This window comes from Sturnus vulgaris, chromosome 4 (genome assembly GCF_052056855.1).
Source record: "Sturnus vulgaris isolate bStuVul1 chromosome 4, bStuVul1.hap1, whole genome shotgun sequence".
Classification (NCBI taxonomy): domain Eukaryota; kingdom Metazoa; phylum Chordata; class Aves; order Passeriformes; family Sturnidae; genus Sturnus; species Sturnus vulgaris.
In genome coordinates this window covers 62374279-62396363 of record NC_142246.1, presented here as the reverse complement: position 1 = coordinate 62396363, position 22085 = coordinate 62374279, and the positions used below count along the sequence as shown (strand labels likewise).

General features: G+C 36.4%; 1 protein-coding gene across 5 annotated transcripts in view; it reads left to right on the top strand.

Moving 5' to 3' along the window:
• LRBA (LPS responsive beige-like anchor protein) overlaps positions 1 to 22085 on the top strand; it is a 361227-nt gene that overhangs the window by 264253 nt on the left and 74889 nt on the right. For all 5 annotated transcript variants that reach the window (XM_088164094.1, XM_014878944.2, XM_088164093.1 and 2 more), the window contains one exon: positions 6916 to 7068. In XM_088164094.1, the coding sequence (XP_088020220.1) occupies positions 6916 to 7068 (153 nt within the window). The remainder of the gene's footprint in view (positions 1 to 6915; positions 7069 to 22085) is intronic.

Below are 22085 nucleotides of genomic sequence, written 5' to 3'. Positions count from 1 at the left end.
ACAGAAGTGCAACATTTTAGCCTCCTATTGCTTGAATGTGTTTAGTTGGCAGTCTTCATGCATGGAAGACCCTGAATAAAGTGAAACACACAATTGTGCTCCTGTAGTTATTAGCAAGTAGGGGGCACAAAGGAAGAAGAAGGGTTTGTCCCTCTTCCAGCTGAAAAAATTGTGATACTTAGAACCATTGAGCTGATTACAAGAAATGACTTCTCCTTGCTTCTCGTGTGGAAAGAATGAAAGCAGGTATTGATGCTTCTGTTCCTAAAATTATTGTTAATCTTAGCTGGAAGGACCCTGTGTTATAGGGAGAGCTAAGAGGAGCTGGCTTTGGAAAGAACTCTTGCTGGCTGGTATCACTTCAGCAGAGAAAGCTGAAGCATGTGAGTGGTCACAACCAATCTGTGTCAATATCCTGGGAAAGCCTCAGATTGATGATCAAAGCACAAAACCAGTGCTCCTCTGTAGAATAACCTTTGCTTGAACTTTGCAGATTTTGATTTCAAGAGGTGATACGTTGCATAAAATTCAATTTCCTAGCTTTCCTTATCCATTTACTTGAGCAATACAAATTAAAAATCCTTTGGAATTTTGCTAGTGTCTGACTACCACTCTGGCATTGTTTACTAATTAGCTCGGGACTGGTGCCTTTAAATGGTTAACCAGGTATTTCTAAGTTAAATATTCTTCACTAAAGGATATTGAATGTATTTCAATTTTGTGAGAGTAGCACTTGGTACTTTTAAAGTGCTGTATATAGGCATGACCATTAACTCAGCTACTTCTTAATGTATGTTATTGGTGCAAACAATCCTGGTTAGTTTTCTTAATACCACAGACAAAGCAAACCTGGGTAGCCTGGCAGTATTTGCCTGCACTTGTTCCTTCTGGTTTGACAGCTAACCTGTTGCAATAAATTTATTTCTCATTATATTTGCAACTACATAATTGTAACCCCTGTTGCATTTTGCATGTATTTTCCCTTTTTCCACTGTAATTTACTGATTGTTTTCAGGGTTTGGGTTTGTTTTTTTTTTTTTTTGTTAGAACCATATATACAGATTTCAAGATCATGTGAAATCCTCTTGCTGTCCTCCAAACAGCTGTGTAGCCTTCTCAGTGTCAGCTGGAATTTCTATGCCAGGCCATTAATGAGATTATTGACTGATATTAAGAGCAGGGCAGACTCCATTACCATGTCCTCCCAGTCTGACAGTGAACTATTGATAACTGCTCTTGGAATATGGATTTCCAGCTTGGCTACTCCCATGTTATTGTAACCCAATCTCATCTCCATTCTCTAGTTTGTTTGTAGCAATATTATGGGAGACTGGGGCAGTCTCAGAGGTCTTTCTCTAAAGTAAAGCAACACCTTGCCACTTCTTTCACCATCCACTTCTGCAGCTTCCTTTTGAAAATAAAATTAGATTGGTTTAATGTAATTGATTTTTTTTCACTATTTTTAACTAAGCTGCAGTTATTAGTATAGAGCTATGTACTGTGCTTCATGTCTTTTCCTCTGCTGCATTGTGTTTTGTTTTGGTTTTTTTTTTTCATGTGCTTTGGGTTGCTTTTGGTGAATTTGATTAGTTTTGTTCAAAAAGAGATGCTAGGAGACGATAATATTAAAACATTAGTAAACTCCAATTACACTGTTCTAGTCAAATCTGTGTATGGTAATCTGTGGGAATTGCAGTAGTTAAAAATGCAGACATCTGGATGTATGGATCAGAAAGATCCATCTAAATCTGTGATCTGCATCTTTTATAGCCAGCCATGCTTTATTGGAAATGAAGCAAATAGTTTCAATATCTGCTCTGAATTCCTTGTGTAGGTATTTAAATAACAAATTTAGAGTAAGTTATGGACAAGTTTTTTCAAGTCCAGAGGAGAAGGAATGTAGTTACACATTCAAGTTTTTCCTCTTTTTCTGTCATGTTGACCTGAATTACCTAGTATATAAATATGGTCAATACATAAGCACTGAATAGTTTAACTTAGATTCTAAGTAAAATAATTTTTTTATATAGATATACATATGTAAATGGAGAGAGTAACAGGATTTAAAGTGCTTTAAAGATGCGAGTTTTAATCCAATGAGATATTGACTCCATAAAATCTATTTATTGATCAATAATGAATCAGCTCTTAATTGTGGCTATTGTATGTTTCATTAATCTACTAAATAAATATCTGGACTTTTTCTAATTCTCTTTGCTCCATTATGAATTATTGAGAAGTTTAATATTTTTCTCAAACTAGAAAGTTTCAAGTATAATCGCTTAGGACTTTAACAGAGTAGTTAAACACTGGCAAAATTAATTTCTTCATTAATGATCTTTAGAATTCTAATGGAAACCTGCCAAAGTATTTTTCTTAGAAGTTGGAAGAGTTTTGGGCAGTGTCTTGAGACAATTTCTTAGTTGACAATTTCTTCATGAGAAATAATACACATACAGATGGAGGGAAATTCATGAGTAATTAGAAATTATATTTCCCAACAGCCTAGAAAATAATTTCATTGAAGTTTGATGAAAAAATGAGATTTGTGCTAATTTAATAGATTAGTATATATTTCTTGACCGTTTAGGTCCCTAACAGAAGAAATAAAGTATGGCAATATGAATAAAAATCTAGACTTCTAATATGCATTTTTATTATTCTGCTTGACAGGTTATATATAGGCGTAATATTGCTTAATGTAATTGTGAAGTAATTTAGTTCCAAAATTTGGTATCTTATAAATGTTTTAATAGGATTAGGGATCTGTCATTGTTTCTAGACACCTCTGGAGATCGTATAACTCTGCTTTAAAGTGCATCAGTTTTTTTCTAAACAAAAGAGAAAATAACATTTAATTGCATTAATGTAACAAAGTATCTGGTTTTGGGGTTTTTTTTTTTGTGCATGGTGGCCTATATAAAAAATTTCCACTGTTAAACTGACAGCCTGTTGGTATTGCATTTTTGTAAAAAATATTTTTAGTGAATTTTCCTTAGGAATCATTGTTTTCATGTGCTATTTTTGTCTGAGAAAAATTGAGGGCAATTTTTGTTTGAGAAAAATTGTACTTTAGTTATATGCAGAATTTTAGAAGTATTTTAATAAGAATCCTGATAGGGCAGATTTTGGGTTTTTTTAAAGTAAATACTGTGTGCTAGAGTTATGTTGCTATTGTCTGTGAGCTCCTTCATCAGTTGTAATGAAAAGCATGGCAGAACAACTGAAGTATTGCTTCCCATAAGGATGCCTTGTCTCTACCTTGTAGGAATGGTGAATTCCTGCAGGGAAATTTCAGAAAGTAATTTCCAAACACAAGTCCTAAAACAAGAGCTTCAACAAATCATAGAGATGTTTTGGCTTTTTCTGTGAAATTTAAACAAAAGAAATGTGGGGCAGTTTTACTATTTCTGTACATGTGCTGAGTGTAGAAACTTTCCAAAGGGACTCACTCAGCAGAGTTAGAAAAAATATGCAAAAAACCAAAATTTTTAGTTGGAAGGGAAATTCCAGAGGGGACAAATCTAAAGTGACTAGAATCCTTTAGCTTGCAAAATGAGACCCCTGAGGAAGAATGTGATGATCATGTAGGTCTGTAGTACCTGGAAGAGTGCATAGAAGAGCAAATAAGGAACTAACATAAACAAACATATACATTTCACAAAATGGGTATTGGGACCATCCACTGGAACTGCCAGGCAGCAGTTTTAGAACAACCAAAGAAAAATCTGTGCAGACAAAACGAGTGTGGAATCCACGTTTAATGATTTTACAAATCAGAAGCATGGATTAGCTCAAATCATTTAGCTGTGAGAAGGTGACAGAATATCCATGCAAAGGCTTTATTTGCCCTGTGTTAGTCCAGTCCTTGTTACTGTTCTGGGTGAGATATTAAAGGATTCTTCATTCTGGCCTCTCATATGTGATCCTGCATCTTCATGTGATGTTTGTGTGAAAGCATTTTATAACTCCTTCTTCCAAAACAAGAGAAAAGTACATTCATTGATTTTTTTTTTTTTTTTTTTAACATTCTTGCATGTCCCGTAAGTTGTGTCATTTTTGGAGTTGCACACCTGGGTCAGCATCTGCTGTCTTAGTGTCAGTCTGTGCATGTGATTTGAAGATCTTAAGAAAAAAGAAGACCCCACAAATACAGTTGAGAAGTACTGTTAAGGACTACAGTTGCCAAATACATTAAGAATATTTATTAACTTGATAAAAATTAATATTTTGTGATCAGATGTTTTTGCTGGTTTTAGGAAAAACTGTTTTCCTTTAACTGAAGTTATCATTTTCACCTGTATAAAGCCATTGAAAATGGGCTCTAAATACAACTTGTTTCCAATGGCCACATGCATCTGTTTGCACTCCCTTTTTCTGTGGATAAATGCTAGCACATGGCCAAGAGAAGAAAAATCACATAGCAAGGAAGCTCCTTTTGTAGAAATACATCATAATGGTGACAGTGAAAAACTTTCTGAAAACTCATTTCTGGAGTAATGAAAAGCTTTATGAAAAGTTTCTAATAGTCAAACTAATAGAAATTACTGATAATTTTGAAGTTTCCAGCATATTGTTTCTGTGTAACCTAATGAAAACAATGTGTTCTAGAAAGCCAAATGCTTTCTGATCTTGAAAGAAACTAATGAGTAGCTGTACGGATACGTATTTAAAGAAGAAATAAAAGCATTGGTAACATATGTAATGAGCTTGTATTTTAAGTGTTCAGAACCAGCGTATGGTTTCATATTTGTGGTGTGTGCTGCTCTCAAATTAATAGTCCTGTGTCTGTTTTTTCTTTGCTGGTTTCTGTGATGGCAAAAACTGTAGCAACCTCAGTGTTACTTTATTTTTTACAGAATTTATCCTTGCTACATTCTTGTTCTTTCACTTGTGCAGTGAAATAGTTTAAAATCTTTTTTTATCAACTACTTGTGGAGTGTTTGGTACAGAAGCACGTTTTTTCCCTAGTTAATTAGGGGGTCTGTAAACAAAAAGATGTACAATTCAAAGCCAAGCAGTGTTTCACACAAGGATGGAGGTGATAATAGCTTAATTCCTGCTTGATCTTTCCTGTCTTTGCCCTGGCTACTTCGGCTTGACCTTGCCCGCAATCTGATGACCTCCTGGCTGCACTCAGCCATTTGGAAAGCTGCTCATGCCATAGCTGGCCCTGAGGGGCTATCTGGGAGACCACTGAGCCATTGACCCATGTCAGGACTGCATTTCAGATCTGATCTGCTGAGCTTCTGGCCTGCCTGCATCCTCCACCCACGGTAGTCAAAGCCACTGGAGCAGTCTAATTTTTTTAAATTTTTTAATTTCTGCTACTTCTCAAGTGGCCTGCAGCTTGCACTTGCTGTGTGGAAGACCAATTTTACACCACTCATTTGCTATGAAATGCACTTCCTGAAGCAATTACGTGTATTGATCCTTTCTTTACAAAGGAAGTAAATTCTCTAATTTAGTGGCTCAATTTTTCTAAATCCGTCAAATTGCCGGGTTTATTGGACGTATTTAAGCCTCAACGTGAAGTTCCACAACAACAAAAAAAAAACCCTAACAACCTACCTTTAAAATACAGGGCAGAAAGATGTCTTATATCTTTATGGGGTTTTTTTCTCTTGATTGTTATACCTGGACATTGCACATATTTTTATAAGAGTGTGTAAATAAAGTTCTAATCCCATTAACTTAGTGAATTTATGTATTACCTACTGTGTATTTTAGAAAATGCATGACAACTTAGGAAGTTGCAGGTCTGCTTACAAAACAAAGAAATGATCCACTTAGCCAGGAGAAAATCATGATGGGCTTGAGCATCATTTTCCTTCTTAGCACATTATGTTCAGTTTTGCACTAGGATGTACCATTTTCTGATTAATAAAATTTTTGTTTAGCCATTATCATTACTTTGTTTTGTTTTTCTGAGAAGACTTAGAAGTCACAATTCCTGTACTGTTTCTCCTCAGCTGTGCCAGCAGAGATGCCAGAACAGGCCAGCCAGGGAGGTGTTAATGCTGAGTTCCAGTCCTGTTCAGCACAGCCTGGAACATCAAAAACATGTCTTGTTTACAGCAGTGATGATCCTGACAAGGAATTTAGTGCAGACCTTGTAACCATGTGAAATCCCTGCCTTTTTTTCGCTTGTGTGTGAAATTTTGTATGGTTCTTCCCTTTAATTTATAGACTGGACACATAATTGAGTAAATAAACTTTACATTGACTCAATATTGACTCAAATCAGCTTTGTGGGCTTTATTTTAGTTTTTGCTGGTTTTTCATGGAACATATGGCATAACTCCAGGTATTTTAGAATTTACAAAAAAATTATTTCTGGGCATTGAACAATCTTAGCTAATAGCCTAAACATTAGGTTCTTAGACTCGTCACACTAGAGAGAATAAGAATATAACTGAGTTTCACACTTCTGTAATTAATATCTATGGTGCTGGTTTCACCCAACTGCCATTTGTGCATTAGCACTTTAAAATGTGTGTTATACTAAAATTTGGAAGAATCTGTTTTCCACAACTTTTTGCCATCAGTGATGATCTGTACCTTTCCCCTAAATGTCATCTGTACCATGTGATGTTTATTGCTTTGGTTTTATAAGTTTCTCTGTGTATAATATGCAATCAAAACCAACGTTCTGACACTTTTTGTTTATAGCCTGTTGTGCCTCAGTTCTTTGTCATGTTAAAGCATGCTAAGGAGTCGTCATACCTACAGGATTAAATTTTAGAAAGTGCAGAAGGGGGATTTCTCCCTTCTAGGGAAGGAGGGATATGTCTGTGGGAGAATTTTGTATGTTCTCTTAGCTTAATTCCATCCTAATCATGTCTTTTTTTAATGTGACACAGTCCATCCTCTTACAGGATTTATAACGTGGCATTGTTTGTCATTTATCTACAGGAATTGATTCCTGAATTTTATTACCTCCCAGAGATATTTGTCAACAGCAACAATTACAATCTGGGAGTGATGGATGATGGAACAGTGGTGTCTGATGTTGAACTTCCACCATGGGCCAAAACCCCAGAAGAATTTGTTCGCATAAACAGGCTGGTAAGAGTTCTGTCTTCTATTGTCCAATCACTTTTGTCTTGCAGGATTCTTCTGAAATAATTTAGATTTTTGCTTGAAATATATATTTATACATAGGACTATGTCTGAAATTATCTGAAGATGGAGGCTTACAAATGTAGGAAGCAAAAAGGAATGTAGTATTGCTTATTTTTTAGAGATGTCCAAAAAAGTTTTGTGTGGTAAAATACGCAGATCTTACCCTACTTCTATGTCAGCATTCTTGTGGTTCTTAAGAGCTAATAAAATCATCACTCAAGCCTTTACAGAAGGCTTGAAAAAGCTTGTTTAATCATAAAAATATTTGTCACTCTGGCTTAAATGTGATTTTGAGGTTTCTTACTTTTGTGTCTGTATAACTCCCAAGAGGCGTTTTCAAACTTCCACCAACTCTTCCATTTCTTCGATTAAATTGATATTTTTCAGAGCCTTTTTTACAAGAAAATGAAACTAAATTCTCCTTTGCCTGTTTCCTTCCCAAACCTGTGTTAGTGTTCTCTTCCCTGTTTTGGGAAATGCAGTGTTTTGCACTTCCTGTCTTCAAGGTTCCCTCTGGGCAGTGCAATGAATTATAGAATAACTGTTACACTGTCACTGGTGGTGTTTCAGCACGTTCTCAAAAGCTGTGTTAGGCTCTTCTCAAAATGAAGCAATTCTACATTGATGGCACTCTGAAATAAATAACAGAAGCTTTTCCTAGTGAATCTTGAAATATGAGGCTGCAATTTTCCTGTGGTTGCCAGCTAACTGGGAAATACTGAATTAAGGCATGGAAACTGTCAAAAACCTTTCAGATACCAGGTTTATCAACATCCTGATATTCCTAAGTTAGGAAATGGGAAGTGAAGAAGTTCTGTTGTTGGTGGCATGTCAGACTTCATAACACTGGAGAACTTTTACATCAGAAGAAATCTGTGGTTCAGAAGATAATTAAAATGTTTTACACTGCACTTTTACTGGTGACATGGTACCATGGTTTTCAGAAATGCTATGTGGCCTAGATACCTACAGGCAGTGATACATGCACTATAAAGTAATCACAAAGAATTCTGGGTGGTTTTTAGTGTTTTCCTTCATCCATACCTATGTGAAAATTTTATTTAAATGAGATATGAAGTACAGTAACATTTAGCAGGACTGCTTGGCAAACCGTATTGAAACTCAGCTTTTGGTTTCACAGTTGTGGTGATAGGTAGGGGAGGTAGCCTGGCACCTGTGTGAGCTTGGCATGTGCTGGTGTTTCAGAATAACCTGGGAAAAGCAAAGCTGTGTTCTTGAGCAGATTTGTCAAAGGCACATTGATCTTTCACAACTCTGGTGTTTTACCTTTTGCATTAAAATATACTTTTATTCTTTTAGTTACAGATCTTGCTTTCTCCACTCTGAAGTTGTTCTCCATCCCCCACTTCCTCCTTGTCTAAGATGTTAGCTCCTAATTTTTTTTTTTCCTCATTTTGAGCCTTGGGCCAGGTTTTTCTCACCCTCACCTCTCTGTATGCTCTGGCCCACCATTCCCTCATTCTTCCTTAATTTCCTGATCTGCTGTTCCTGTCTGCCTTTCTTGCAGCTCTCTTTGATATCTTTCACTTGTGCAATATTCTCAGCATGATCTTTTACAGTTTTCAAGTTTAATTGGACAGAAAAAAATTGGATTTTTTTTTTTAAGGCTTAAGCTAATTACAAAAGTAAGAAATAATTTATCAAGTGTTGGTATTAAAGTGTGCCAGACATCAAATGATGTCCAGTGTTACCCAAAGGGTAGGACCTACAGCTGTAGGTCCCTGATACTGCTTCTGTAATTAAGATACCAAGTTTTGGTTGGTCTGGTAGCAGTAAATTTAAACCTCTGTGCCAATGAATTACATTAACTGCTTCTGTCTGACACAGTGAAACTTATTCTGCTGGTGGTGGGCCTGGCAGGTGTGGGTGATGCCCTCTGTGATCTGCCAGTTTTGCTATGGAATAATGCTGAGAAAACAAGATGCAAATATTAAATTGCTTTTCCTTGTTAATACTTGGTGGATTGAATACCATCAGCATCATTTATTTTTCAAGTAGAATAGGTGTGTTTAGGAAGAATGCTTACAGCTCAGATCCACACTAATGTGATGAAGAAAAGCTTGCTACAATGTGGCATGGGCTGATATATTCAGCTAATATTTCCTTGCTGCCTCCTGGTTCAGACAGAATAGGGATTACAGTATTCCAAGTGCTCATTTTGAAAGCTATGACACACAGATATTTTTTTCCCTTTGCATTTGAGTTTACCTCTTTAAGTCCCCAGATCTTATACAACGATTGGAGCTCATGAAATGCATACTACTTTGATCTGTGACCTTTTTGTGGTGCTAATCGGGTTCCTGATATCATTATACCTTGCTCATTAATCATATTTCCTGCAGCCCGTCAGGCAGCCAGACAGCCCAAGCCTCTCTTTGCAGCCTTGTGTTGGCAGGTTTCTGCTTTTCCAGATTATTACAGTGTGATACTTCAGCTTCTCATAACCAGACCTGCATCAAGCTGTGTGCTACAATTAAAGTCAGATGGTCCTCAGGTTGAACAGGGATATTCTGTTGCAGCTGTCTGTCTTTCTGGAACAGAGCAGCACAGGGAACAGATGATACGTAGGACAGTGCATAAAAACAGCTTGTATAGTACTGGGTCAATAGCAGGGGTTCAGAGCATTAATTGACAGGCTGATAGCTGATTTAAAAGTGATTTCCAACCTATTTTTAATTCCATAAAGTGTATATTTTAATTGAAATAGGTCGTTGCATTTCCTCTATGTTTGGTCTGAGAGAAAAAACAGAATGGTGTATAATTAAAACTGGAGTTTGATTGATGGAATGTCATCATGAGCTAAATGGTAGCATCAGGATATCATTCTAAGCAATACAAAGAACTCCAAAGTGCATCTGTTGCTTCTGCATATAGTTGGTATTTGGTATTAGTCTGTGATAGTACAATGTTTTATAATAGCACAAATCAGTGGGGGGCGTAGGGTATTTGTCTCTGAGACAGTCCAGATTTTGATGGAAAAGTGGCTTTATTTTTACTATTCTGAAACCATATTATATACCTCTAAAGCTCAAGCATACTATGGTTAGTGCCATGAAATAACTGCTAAGACATTTGAAAATGTTTTTCAGTTTATACAGGTGCAGTTTTCAATAATTGTGTTATTGTCTAAATCCATCATTTTATAAATACATGTGTAATAAGAATGATAGTATTAGCTTAATTAGAGTAAAAAACCCACAGGCTTTTAAACAAGATAAAATTATAATTCCTCCCCCCAACAAAACAGAAAAATTTCAAATGCACCATGCTGTTGCATCCTTACTTTACTACTTCCAAGTTGTGGTATCTTTAGGCCTTTAGTATGTGAGCAAGAGGAGAGTGAAAACTTCTTCTGTTACCTAATAAAAAAATACCAAGCTACTTTTGGCTCTCCCATGCTTCTGAGACCTATAGGAAATAGGAGTGGGAAGTAAACTTGGGAGAATATAAAGAGATAGGTTTTGTTTAGGACTTCTGTATCCAAACAACATCTGAGCATCTTTCTCAGCAGCTGTCAGACACAGAAATAGACATAACCGTTAAAGCTTAGATTTTTGTGGCATCTTTTCTTGGCTTCATGGTCTTTATTATGTTTGGTGCTCTCCTTTAGAACAGTTTTCTATTTTAGAAATTTAATTTCACATGTTGGACCTAGGGATAATTACCACATGCAAGCTGATAGAAATTTTAAATGCCCTTTGCATGCATGAAAAAGTAGACATTCACAAAGATCAGGTGCAACCCAGGGAAAAGCCCCATGCTTCCCACTGATAGTCAGGAATAGCTAAAAATCCCAATGAGGAAGTTCTGTTCTGAATGATAAAGTAATCTATTTTGTCTTGTCATTGAAAGTTGGATGTCTGAATTGGGAAGAACTAATTTGAAACTATTAATCAGCAGATAATAACTAAATTTCACACAGCTTTGATGAGCATCAGCTTTTTGAGAATTAGATTGCTTCAATGATAATGAAGTCATTGAGGTCTGTCAAGACAGCTTTCCACAATATATCTCAATTTAAGTATTTTAGTGTTTTATTGTAGAGTTACTCCTTTCATGATTAGGGATTTATTCATTTCATTCAATGCTGGGGAAAATGCAAGACAAATTAGAAAAGTGATGAGATTACTGTGCTGGACTGAAAGTTTTGAAATCCAATTTTCAAATAATTGAAAATATAGTGTTTAGAAGCTGGCTGCTTTCTGAAACAAAAGAAATGCTTAAATACATAAAGATGCTCTACACAAAAGTAACCGTGGCAGAACCAGGAAAAGCAGAATGGAGAGGAAAGGGAGGGCAGCCATTTGTCCTAATACAAATTCTGCTGGAGCACAATGAGTCAGTGTTAAGAACCATATAAAGTAAGAAAAAATCCACAGTGAGAATTAGAGAATCATTATCAGTCAATATGGAACATTACTTTTTAGCCCAGGCAACTCCACTTAACACCAGGCAACATCAAAAGCTGAAAAAGCAACATCACCTGCCAGCTAACACACAATGCTCAGAACTCAGGTTTTGTGTTGGATGAAAAAACAAAACTTGGTTTTGAAAACATGATGCTACTTTCAGTCTCTTAAAACTATTGCTATTAGTCGAATACAGATACTGAGTTAAAGCCTGTAACTTGGAATGTGCTGGATTTTTTTGGCGTTATCTCAGAAAAATCTCTGTGGTACTTTTCCTGGTTCCACAACAGTGTATTTGCAAATGTGTTACACCAAATCACATCATAATATGTTATGATCTATGTGAACTAAGGCTTAGAAGTGGAGATTACTATTAATAGATTGCTAGATCATTAATTGTGTATTCTTGATAACAGCTGACTAATTCAATATGTTAAAAACATTAGAGAGCAGGAAAAGGTATAAAATGTAAGCCAGGCTTAACCAGCAACATCAGAGTTATCTGTGCAGCACCTACTTTGAGATTGAGTATCAATTCATAGAATTGGATGTGGTCATAAAAAGCTGGAATGCAGATGGAGCTGTGTACACTGAGCAATGAAGATGCTTCTAGCATGGAATGTTCACATTTGAATTTGAGAATTTTGATATCAGTTCTTTCAGACTCTGAACTGTTACTTTCATTTCTGTTTCTGATATTTCACAAGTGATTTCTTGTGGCTTTTATTTGAAGATTATAAACTATGCACAAAACAAGATCTATACAATATCCTCTGGATGGAGGATGTCTATTAATTCTACAAATATTATAATTTTTTCAAAAATCACTTTCATAAATTATTATAAAAAAGATAACTTTAAAAGTGGTCTGTAACTTTGCTTTTCCTGGCAAATACTTTTATTTCTATGCTATGAATGTGCATAATGCAATTAAAATAGCTGTATGTTAATGCAATTAAAATAGCTATATGTTTAAACATAACTATTGCCAGTCAATCTTAAAGCACCATGCTGCATTCATTCAATGTTTTTTCAAGATGTAACTATGAAAAAAGCTTTGTGTAGGAAGTAAGGGTCATTGTATCAGGCAAAATAAGCATTTCCATCCATAGAAGTCTCAGAAATGTAGAAGTCTGATTCCAGTCAGGAATAATATTCTTCAGCAAAGTTGGGTGTAGAGGGACCAGTCTTCTGGCATATTGGATTTCATCTGTATAAATCTGTTTGATGCTTTTTTCCCCCACTCATCTATGGAAAGAAGGCAGTCCTGGGAAGCACAGGGGCTCCAGTGTGAGTGCACTTAGCAGGCAGAGGGGCACAGGTGGCCTCTTAAACACTTGGAGGGGATGTAGACTGATGTGTGCATGAATTCCTCCTTTCCTGGAGAAGCACTCCATGACTGCAGTGTGCCCTTCTAGTGCTTGTCTGGTTTTACTTTTCAATTTTTCTGTGTGGAGTACCAGCACTGGCTTAAAGCAGTTAGCTTTTGCATTTGAGTGAAGTGGTGCATTGGTAAATCTCTGTTCTTGCACCACTGAGGGTCATCTCCTGCCAGCTCAGCACACATGTGACAATTTCATCATCTGTGCTCGTGCAGGATTTTTTGCACTTTTATAATTACTTCCTAAAAGTTAGAACCTTTGTCTTTGATATAGAAACATTTGTGTGCAGGCTAGCATAAAAACCTGGGTAATTGTAAGCAGTATTTTTATTTAATTATATCATGTACAGATCTAATAAGCATAGAAAGGGAGGAGGGTAAAAAATTTTACCCACTCTGAAGCACTTTTTTCAGATCTGACATGAAGATAAGTATAGAATAACCTGAGCAATGCCAGCAGAACCACACATAGGAGAAATTACTGTAGGTGAAAACTTAATCTGTGGGTATTCTGCAGAGAAAATTTTAAAAATCATTCAATACAAGACATTATTGAAAAGTAAAGAGGAATTATTTCTGGGGGAATGTGATATATAGTCTTAGATTCTGAAAATCTGTGAATACAAAATGTAGACTAATTTTTCTATGTGTACAATTGACTCCCTGTGTATAAGAATAACTTATTTTTATTGACGTGCCATCTAAGAAATATGACCAGAAATTCATGTTTATTTCAATCCAGTTCTGTTGGAAGAGTGGCTTTATTAATTTTCATGTATGAATTTTTATTGATTTAATTTGTAAAGAAGATTGCTATATAGAGACAGTGAAATATTTTCAAGAATATGAGGGAAGTAATTAAAAGTGAACTTAAATTGTGCTTTTGAACACAAGGTACGAATGCTGAAAGCATTCAGTTTGGGTTTCATAATACAGCAAAATAGGTTAATATTGGGAGATGGGATTTGCATAATATATATGATGGAATACACTGGAGAGGTGGATCTGTAGGACAAAGTTAATACATAGTAAAATATATGTCATGATGGAAAGAAGCTGGTTTTTTGCCTTTTTCATGAAAACAGTAACCTAGGTAGTTGGATTATCATGTGCTAGTCAAAAGCACAGGTCTTTTGGATTTTCTATCCAATCCAGCTTTGTAAATAGGAAGAGAAAGCAGAGTTTGTAAACTGGTTTTTCTATAACATTTCTTTCTTTGCATCTTGTTTGCAATTCCTACCATCTCTTTAAACTTGCTTGCAAGTTACTTTATAGAAATTACAACCAAACTCTGGACTTCAAGAATGTAAACAGTGTAAATTTTTTTTAAAAAAGTCCACACATGTTTGCATTTCAATAATTTCTGAGAGTGGGATAGATGCCAGTCTTCCTGAATGAAGAAAACTTAATGGAATCATAGACAGTCTGTCTTTTCTATTGCGAAAAAAATAGTTTAAGAAGCTGGTTTCAAAATTTGCCACACTTCATAATTCTAAAAATTTAAGGTCTTTAAGGCTAGCCTAATTCTCTCATCGTTAAAAACCCCATAACCTATCACATTCTAAAAATAGTTTTAATTAATTTCTGATTGTTAGGACACTACACATTTATGTGTAATACATCTGTCTTAATGAAATCTGAAACTAAATAAGGTGAGCAGGAATAAAACTAAAAGGTACAAATACTTTAAATGAGAGCAGAATTAAACAAGGAGATTAAACAGTAAGAAAAGCCTAGATACATGCATAAGAGTCAAAAGGAAACGAAGTCTAAACTAAAAGTATGGACTTTAAAGAGAGTGAAGGAATATGCAGATTTGCTAATGACGTAGGAGAATTTACCATAGCAAAGATAAATATTAAAACATGGAGGAGAATGTTATGTAGTTGGGAAAGATTATGAAATGTTGAATTATAACACAGTTTGAGTAGATACAGTAAAAAAGAAAAGTAGATATATTTGCTTTTATCAAAAAAAAAAGATAACTGGAAGCAATCTAGACAATTAAATTTGCTTTCTGCTCTTTTGTTATGTGATGTTGTAGAACTGGTGTTTGAAAGCGAGTCCGTGGAGGACATTAAAGTTATTACTGTGTGAAATGAAGTGGGAAACAATTGTGCTGGAGCCACTGCCCCATTTAACAGGTGTTCACTAAATCTGTCTGTCTTCTCTTTGTCTGTTCTGCAAATGCTGTGCCTGGACTGATACTGCTGAAAATGTATCAAGAATTTTGATGAACACATAAAAATTGCTTCACAAGCTCAGTAGTAGTAAGGGAGGAAAAAAAAGTTTGCAAGAGATGGCAGTTTCTTACTATATTTACTGAAACTTAGAGTCTGTGAGTGGAAGTTGCCTTGAAAAGAAATACCCAAGTTATTCCTCTTGTAAGGAAGTCGGGACTTGCATACAATGAATGTACTGGTGAGAGTCCTGGTAGGATATGGTGTTGTTTGATTTCTTTTGGTGTCTGTTTATGGATCAGATAGGAAAACATGCTGCTAAGCTTGAATTTGGTGGATAGCTCAAAATAAAGTATTTGTAATGGAGTCAGCATAGAGAAGTTTCCATCCTAAGTGTGGGAAAAGGAAGTGAGATTTTTGGTAGTATTTGCATACATGGAGTTGGGGTTTTCAGCTGAAGAAGGGGAGGGGCTGAGGAAACCTGACCATCTGTGCCCTACATGGAAGGATACAAAGAAAAGTCAGCTGAGGCTTTGCTTTCAGTGCTTTTCCCTGGCATGACTCCACTCCTGAGATGAGGAACAGTAATGTTGCTAAAACCATCTGGGATACAGAGAAAGCTGATGACAATGATATGGATGTAGGAAGAACTTCTGTGTGAGGAAAGAATTTCTTGTTCCTAGAAGAGAGGAGATAAGAGCACAAGAAAACCTTCCAGTATGATGTACAGTACTAAGAAGATGCATCAGGAAATGAAGTGTTATTTCATAACATGAGGACATAAAAGTTTTTCATTATGTGATAAATTTAACCTTGCTATGTGGTACTACTTTTCCAAAAGTGTATAATTAATCTCAAGAACTTAAGAACAACACTCAGAAATCAGAAAGGGACATCTATACAAGTAAAAAGGTACTTAGTTTATTATGTGCTACAAAACATGTAATATGAAATACAAGATCTTAACATTCAGCAGTTAAGACAAACTCAGAGAAATAGTTGACAGAAATAGTAGTCACCTCTTCTTGTTCTAATGAATAGAAATATCTTTTTCTTGACCTTATTAAATTAATAATGTTTTAGTCATTAGAACAGATATTTAATTAGGCTTTATAGAAAGCAAAATCTGAAGACACAGTTCCAAAACTTGGGGGATGTAGCTATGGAGAGCTCCCCACCTCTTCTTCCTATCCCTCACCAAATTTCCCCAGCTGTGTCTTTGTTCAGGAAGAGATGATTGTGAAGCTGTGCTTTAAACTGAAATTAGATTAAAAAGCCTTATTTCTAACAAAAGTTATTATTTTAGTGATGTGATTTACAGATTTCCCTGCCACTGATGGCACTTGCACAGAAAATGGCATAGGCAGTTGTGCTGCAGTGGAAGTACAAACAGTCTGGAGTGGAAACCTCTGAAACTTTGCTCTGCTGAAGTTATCTCGTTAAGCAGCAGCGAGCAGCGTGGGCTTGTGGAGCTAGCCAGGCTTAGTTAGCCCCGTTCCTGGTCCCAGGTGGATGATAGCAGCTCTGATCTGCAGGGAGGATGGTGCTGCTGCCCGAGCAAGGGCAGTGTCAGGCTCCTGGTGATTATGCGCCTTTGCGAAAGCAGTGGGTGGAAACTGATGAAAAAGGTTACTGCACCCCAGCCCATCTGCTCAGCATCAGCCTCCTGCTAGATGGGCTCACATCTGCCAGTTGTTACCCTTTAATTGGAAGTTCAGGTGTAGCCCTTTTGGTTTAAGGAGAGGCCAAGCTATATAGCCCATCAGTCAAGAAAAGAGACTACTTGGAAAAAAAAAAATCAGGGTTTTGACAATCCAGGTCATGCTCACATGAGTCATAAATGTACTAGGCACTTGGTTCCTTTGGTCAAATGCTTGGTCCACTCTTAAATGATAAAACTGTGAATTCTTTTTCCAGTTTCTCTTTGTGAAGGAATTTGAGCAACCCCAGATCTCAATCTTTATTAGTTAAAAGGCTGCTTGTGCTAGCTACAAAGTCTCCCTTTAAGTAAATACGTGGTGATCTATTGATGTCTATTAGTAACATTTGTGAGGTATAGAGTCAACTATGGAACCAAATCCAATAAAGGGCCACATTTAGTTTCCTTATTTAATTCTCAAATAGCCACGAATACTCTATACTCTGCAATTAAAACAAATACAATTGTTCTACTTTTGAAGCATGAAGTGAAGGTTCATTAGTAAAAAACATCAGAGCTAGAGTTTGTTTCTCATGCTTGTGCTCACCTGATCCTTTTCAGGTTAATTTAAGCACTTAAAGAATGTTTTGGCTGCTATCAAGGATCAGTTTGGCTGAAGTATGTTAGGGAGCCCTCATTTGCCAGTGTCTGTAGCAGATCTGAGGAATAGAATTTTGGAAGGGTGAAACTTGAATAAGCAACAGAGAGCTGGTGTATCTTCCATTAATGTAGCTGCTTTGTAGGAGGATAGTGGAGGGTATATCTATAGAAAGATAATATTTATGTAGCTCAGAGAAGGCTCTAAAGCCAAGACAGCCTGGCTTATTTCTCATTGAGAGAAATTTTCTTTAGCACTAAAGTTTCAAAATAAATCTCCAGTACAAAATTTATATGAAATCTCAGCTTTCTTTTTTCCATTCTGAAATCGTACTTCCTATTTGGATTTTATTTAGATAGACTAGTATTGTTAATAAAAAGCAACCGGTGTTAAAGATATTATTAATAGCAGAAGTGTAACTGGCATTCAAATAGGTTGTAAGCAAACAAAATTCTGCATTGATAAAGTGACATAATATAAACTCTTGTGAGGTCCTTTGTTTGTCCTTATCCAAATGGAAACTATTTTCAAAACTACAGTTAAATGTTGGACCTGATCCAAGTTAGTTGTTAGTGAGAGTTGAACTGGGCTCGTAAAAACATGAAAAGTTCAGCAGCATGCAAGTAGTTTAGAGGAAGTCGATTTAAAATATTAGGAAACTCAAGTGAGTTCAGTTTTGCAATGTGTGGAATGAAAATTATGCTGGAAGCTTCGTCTATAATGTTTATTTTTAATTAATAAAACCCCTAACATTCTCTATTGTTTAGAGGAAAAGACCCCACATGCCAAAACAAAACCCATGTAATTGTTTTGAGGGTGTTCCCAACCACGTGCTAGAATAAAAATAGTGTAAAGTATCCTGTTTCTAAAAATCTCTGAAAAAAATATTGCAAATGTATAGCAGAAGAGTCCTTAAGGGCAGTGAAGCCTCCTAATTGTTACTGACATTATCTCTTGCCATCTGCTTTCTGAGGCAGAATAAGAACTTTGTAATGAGGATTAGGAGTGGAGGACGGTGAAAGCATGCTCCAGGAGCTGCTGGAGTGTTCTTTGCTTTCATAATAAATCACAGGATAACTTTTTAAACAAGTTTTTCATAATATATTTTTACCTAAACTAATATAAATAACCTAAGAACTAAAAATTGCTGCATAGTCTCAAAGATGTTTGATTTATAGTCGGTTACTTTATTAAGCGTTTTTTTTAGAAGATATTAAAAGCACACGAAGCAGCCTTTACTGCATGGACTTGGATGTCTGCACTGTCAAATATCCTCCCTTCAGACTGATGCGAGCCCATCATGCAGGCACACCCTTGGGCTGTGTGTGCACCAGAATTTAACTATGAGTAAAAGCCATCCCAAAGCTGCACACAAACTTAGCTCACATCCATTTTAGCCCAGTTTTGCTGTCAGTACATACAGATCTGAGCTCTTGGCAGATTGTGTTCCTTTCTGCCTTCATTTCTGTTTGTTGAACTGTACCCCAGTTGCAGCCCTGTGTGGATCAGTGCTCTAGAATAATTTTAGAAGAGAGCAACGTTTAGGTTTATTCTTTTGGGTTTGGATGTTTCTTTCCCAAATAGGCTGGGAAGTTCCTTTTGCATTGTTGCAACCACGGGTGACCACTTAATGAGAAATTTTGCTTTGTGCTGAGAGTCCTCCCATGGGACATGTCATCTAACTTGATTGTGACCCATTTATAGGCCCTTGTACCCAAGGTGTAAGCAGTGTGCTGACTTGTTTTTGCTACCATTTTGATATTTGACGTTGTGGCTACTGACATGAGCTGGGCTGTGCACTTGAAACGAATAAATCCTGTGCGTGCAGCATCGGTTTTGTTTCTGGCTACATCAGCGCAGTCACATTAGCTCAGTTTTATTTCCAGTGCTTTAAATCCTGCTGATTTGGATTTGTTTTATGCCCCCTTGTCCTGCAGCATGTATAAACATTATCCTCGGTGTGGCTGGGCTGGCGATGTGCTCGGGGATCAGATAAAACCGCCTGGCAAGCTGCGTCTCGCCAGATGGCCATCTCTGTTTTATGTCAGTTTTGTCACTTCCCTAATAAGAGCAGGTCCCAGTGCAGGAGGAAGGTAAGGGATGTATTCCACTGGTGTTCCCTGAAGTTAGCCACGGGGTTTCCTAGAGATGGATGCTTCTTCTGTAATCACATCTCTGACCGAAACATTCCCCTTTTTTCTGCTCCTTTCATCGTGAGGTTTAGGATGTAACAAGAATTAAGAGAGTAAAGAAGGAGAAAAACCCAACTGAAGTAGCCCCTAAAATGTATGTTTGTCAGGGACAGTTATAGACTGCAATGAAATGCCACTTAATTGGGGTCTTCCAGCCCAAAGATCACTTTCTGCAAAGAGGCTAAAAAGGGCAGTGTCACATGAACAGTGGCAGTGGAGTTTGCTGGTAGAAAGTGGTGATACAGGCAGCAAAGCAGAGAATTTCACAATAAATTAATGCAAAACGATACAGAGGAATCAATAGATATGGCCAGATATGTTTAGTTTTTGAGGGTTTTGTTCTTTTGTGTTACTATCTGTAAATACAAAAATAGCAGGAATATGGGTGAATTGATAAATGGAGACAGCCTTACTGTCTCCAGCGTTTGCATGGGGATCCTAATCTAGGAACCTAAAGTGAAATCTATTTGATATCTTCCTGAAATGTTAGGTTTATGTACTAGGTATGAAGTTTGTAGTGAGCTCTAATAACAGCTAGAAGATTAACACGACTTTGGTCTGCACAAAGGACTCAATCCTGAAGTATCATCTAAAAAATTAGTGCAAAACTTTTTTTTTGTAACAATAATGTATGTGAAATGCAGGTGCTGCAGTAAATTTTAACAAGGAAATTTTGGACAAAAACATTCAGATGGCATAAAAAGATGTAATTTTATTCTCAGTAAAAATGTTTGTGTAACCTTACAAACAGAATGGCTTGCAGCCTCATATCTTCTATAGGATATGAAAACACTAAAACTGATAAAAATAGCCTTTCATAATTTAAAAACAAAAGCCACCATGCTAAAATGTATAACTTAATTTCTGGGTCCCACATGGTTGTGATTTTACTAGGAATGCCTTCTGATTGCATTTGCTGCTAAGATGAATGTTGCTTCTGTTTTTGTTGTCCTTCAAAATTCTAATTGGGATTTAAAATCTTAGAATCTGTGAAATTGAAGTTCTTCTTTTCAGGAAATAGTTGTATTTCTCTATTACCTTAATGTAAAATCATAGTGGCCTTCAATAACAGAAAAGGTGACTGAAAGACATGGTATTTTTAATATGATATTTGAGAACAGAACTGCCTCTTTCACTTATCTGATCACTTCATGCATGTTAGCTTTCCATCTTTCAAGCAGTGGGCTGTAAGCAAATTTCAGGAATTTTTAATGTTCTCGGAGAAGGCTGTACATTTGTGACCCAAGGATTAGTAGATAGAGGGTAATACCTCTTAATTTGGGGTCATGAATGCTTGGCGGTCATGTGCTGACCTTACAGTCATTACATGTCTGAATTCACATCCTTCAGTTGTTTGCTTTGCTAGCTGAAGGGCCTTCCCACAAAAGCAGCAATAGGAAAACATTAGGAAAGTGTATTTTGGTTGTGAATTCTCTCAGAACCGTGGCCCTACACCAACTACTGCTTTGGGATTTTTAATGAGATTGGAAACCAACCTCAGTTTGCATAGAGACATGTTCACACACTATGTCATACAATAAAAGGCTTCTTTTTTTCCTTCTTTGGAGGAGAGGAAATTCCTATTTGTGGAATAGGTTCCTGGACTTCTAGTACTTGAAAAAGAAAATGAAACTATACCTGTATCTGATGAATGCATTTCCCTTCAGCTAATGCCTCAACACATCATGTCTAAATGATCACATGCTTTTGTTTTATGCTGACTTTATTCAATCTAGAAGATGGCCAGAGCTCATTTAATGCATTGCTCTGTTCCTTCTCTATACTGCTACATTTATATAGCTTCAAACCCTATTTATTGCATGCTGTTTGAACTTTCTTCTAGAAAAAGCATCCTACATGGCCTTTTCTTTGATATTCACTCAGTAGTATCTGAATCATCTACTGACATTACTAAGTTACCTTTACATGACCTTCATGTGATGAGGCAAATGTATTATTTCTATTTTATAAATGCAGAGGAGACAAAAGATGCTTGCCTATCATTTTTGCTAACTATGTGTGTCTGTTTTGAAAGTATTAAGAGGTGACATTTTTCAGAGTATTAAGCATTCTGCAGATTTTGAAAGAAAAGATAAAATGTTGGTTTTAGTTTGGGTCAGTTCTCATTTGCTTTGTCATTCAGCCCAGCAGACAGTTGTGTTTGTATAAGTGGGTGTCAAGAAGGAGAGTCCAGAAATGATGTGACAGGGCAGAAACTGCTTAAGTCAATATTGCAGCTGAAACCTCAGCAAATCTTACCTGACCATGAAATTTGGTGAATATAATTACGGAACTAATCACACTTTGAGAAACCTTTGTATCAACCTAAATACCCCCCAAAAATCTAGATTGGCTACTGAGTAATTAGCATTGAATTAGATGGCAATCCTGTAGCAGGGATGAAATCCATCTTTCCAGGACAAGTTCAATGTGATGCAAAAATCTTTTCTCTTTTAAATACTTCGAAAAATAACATAGCC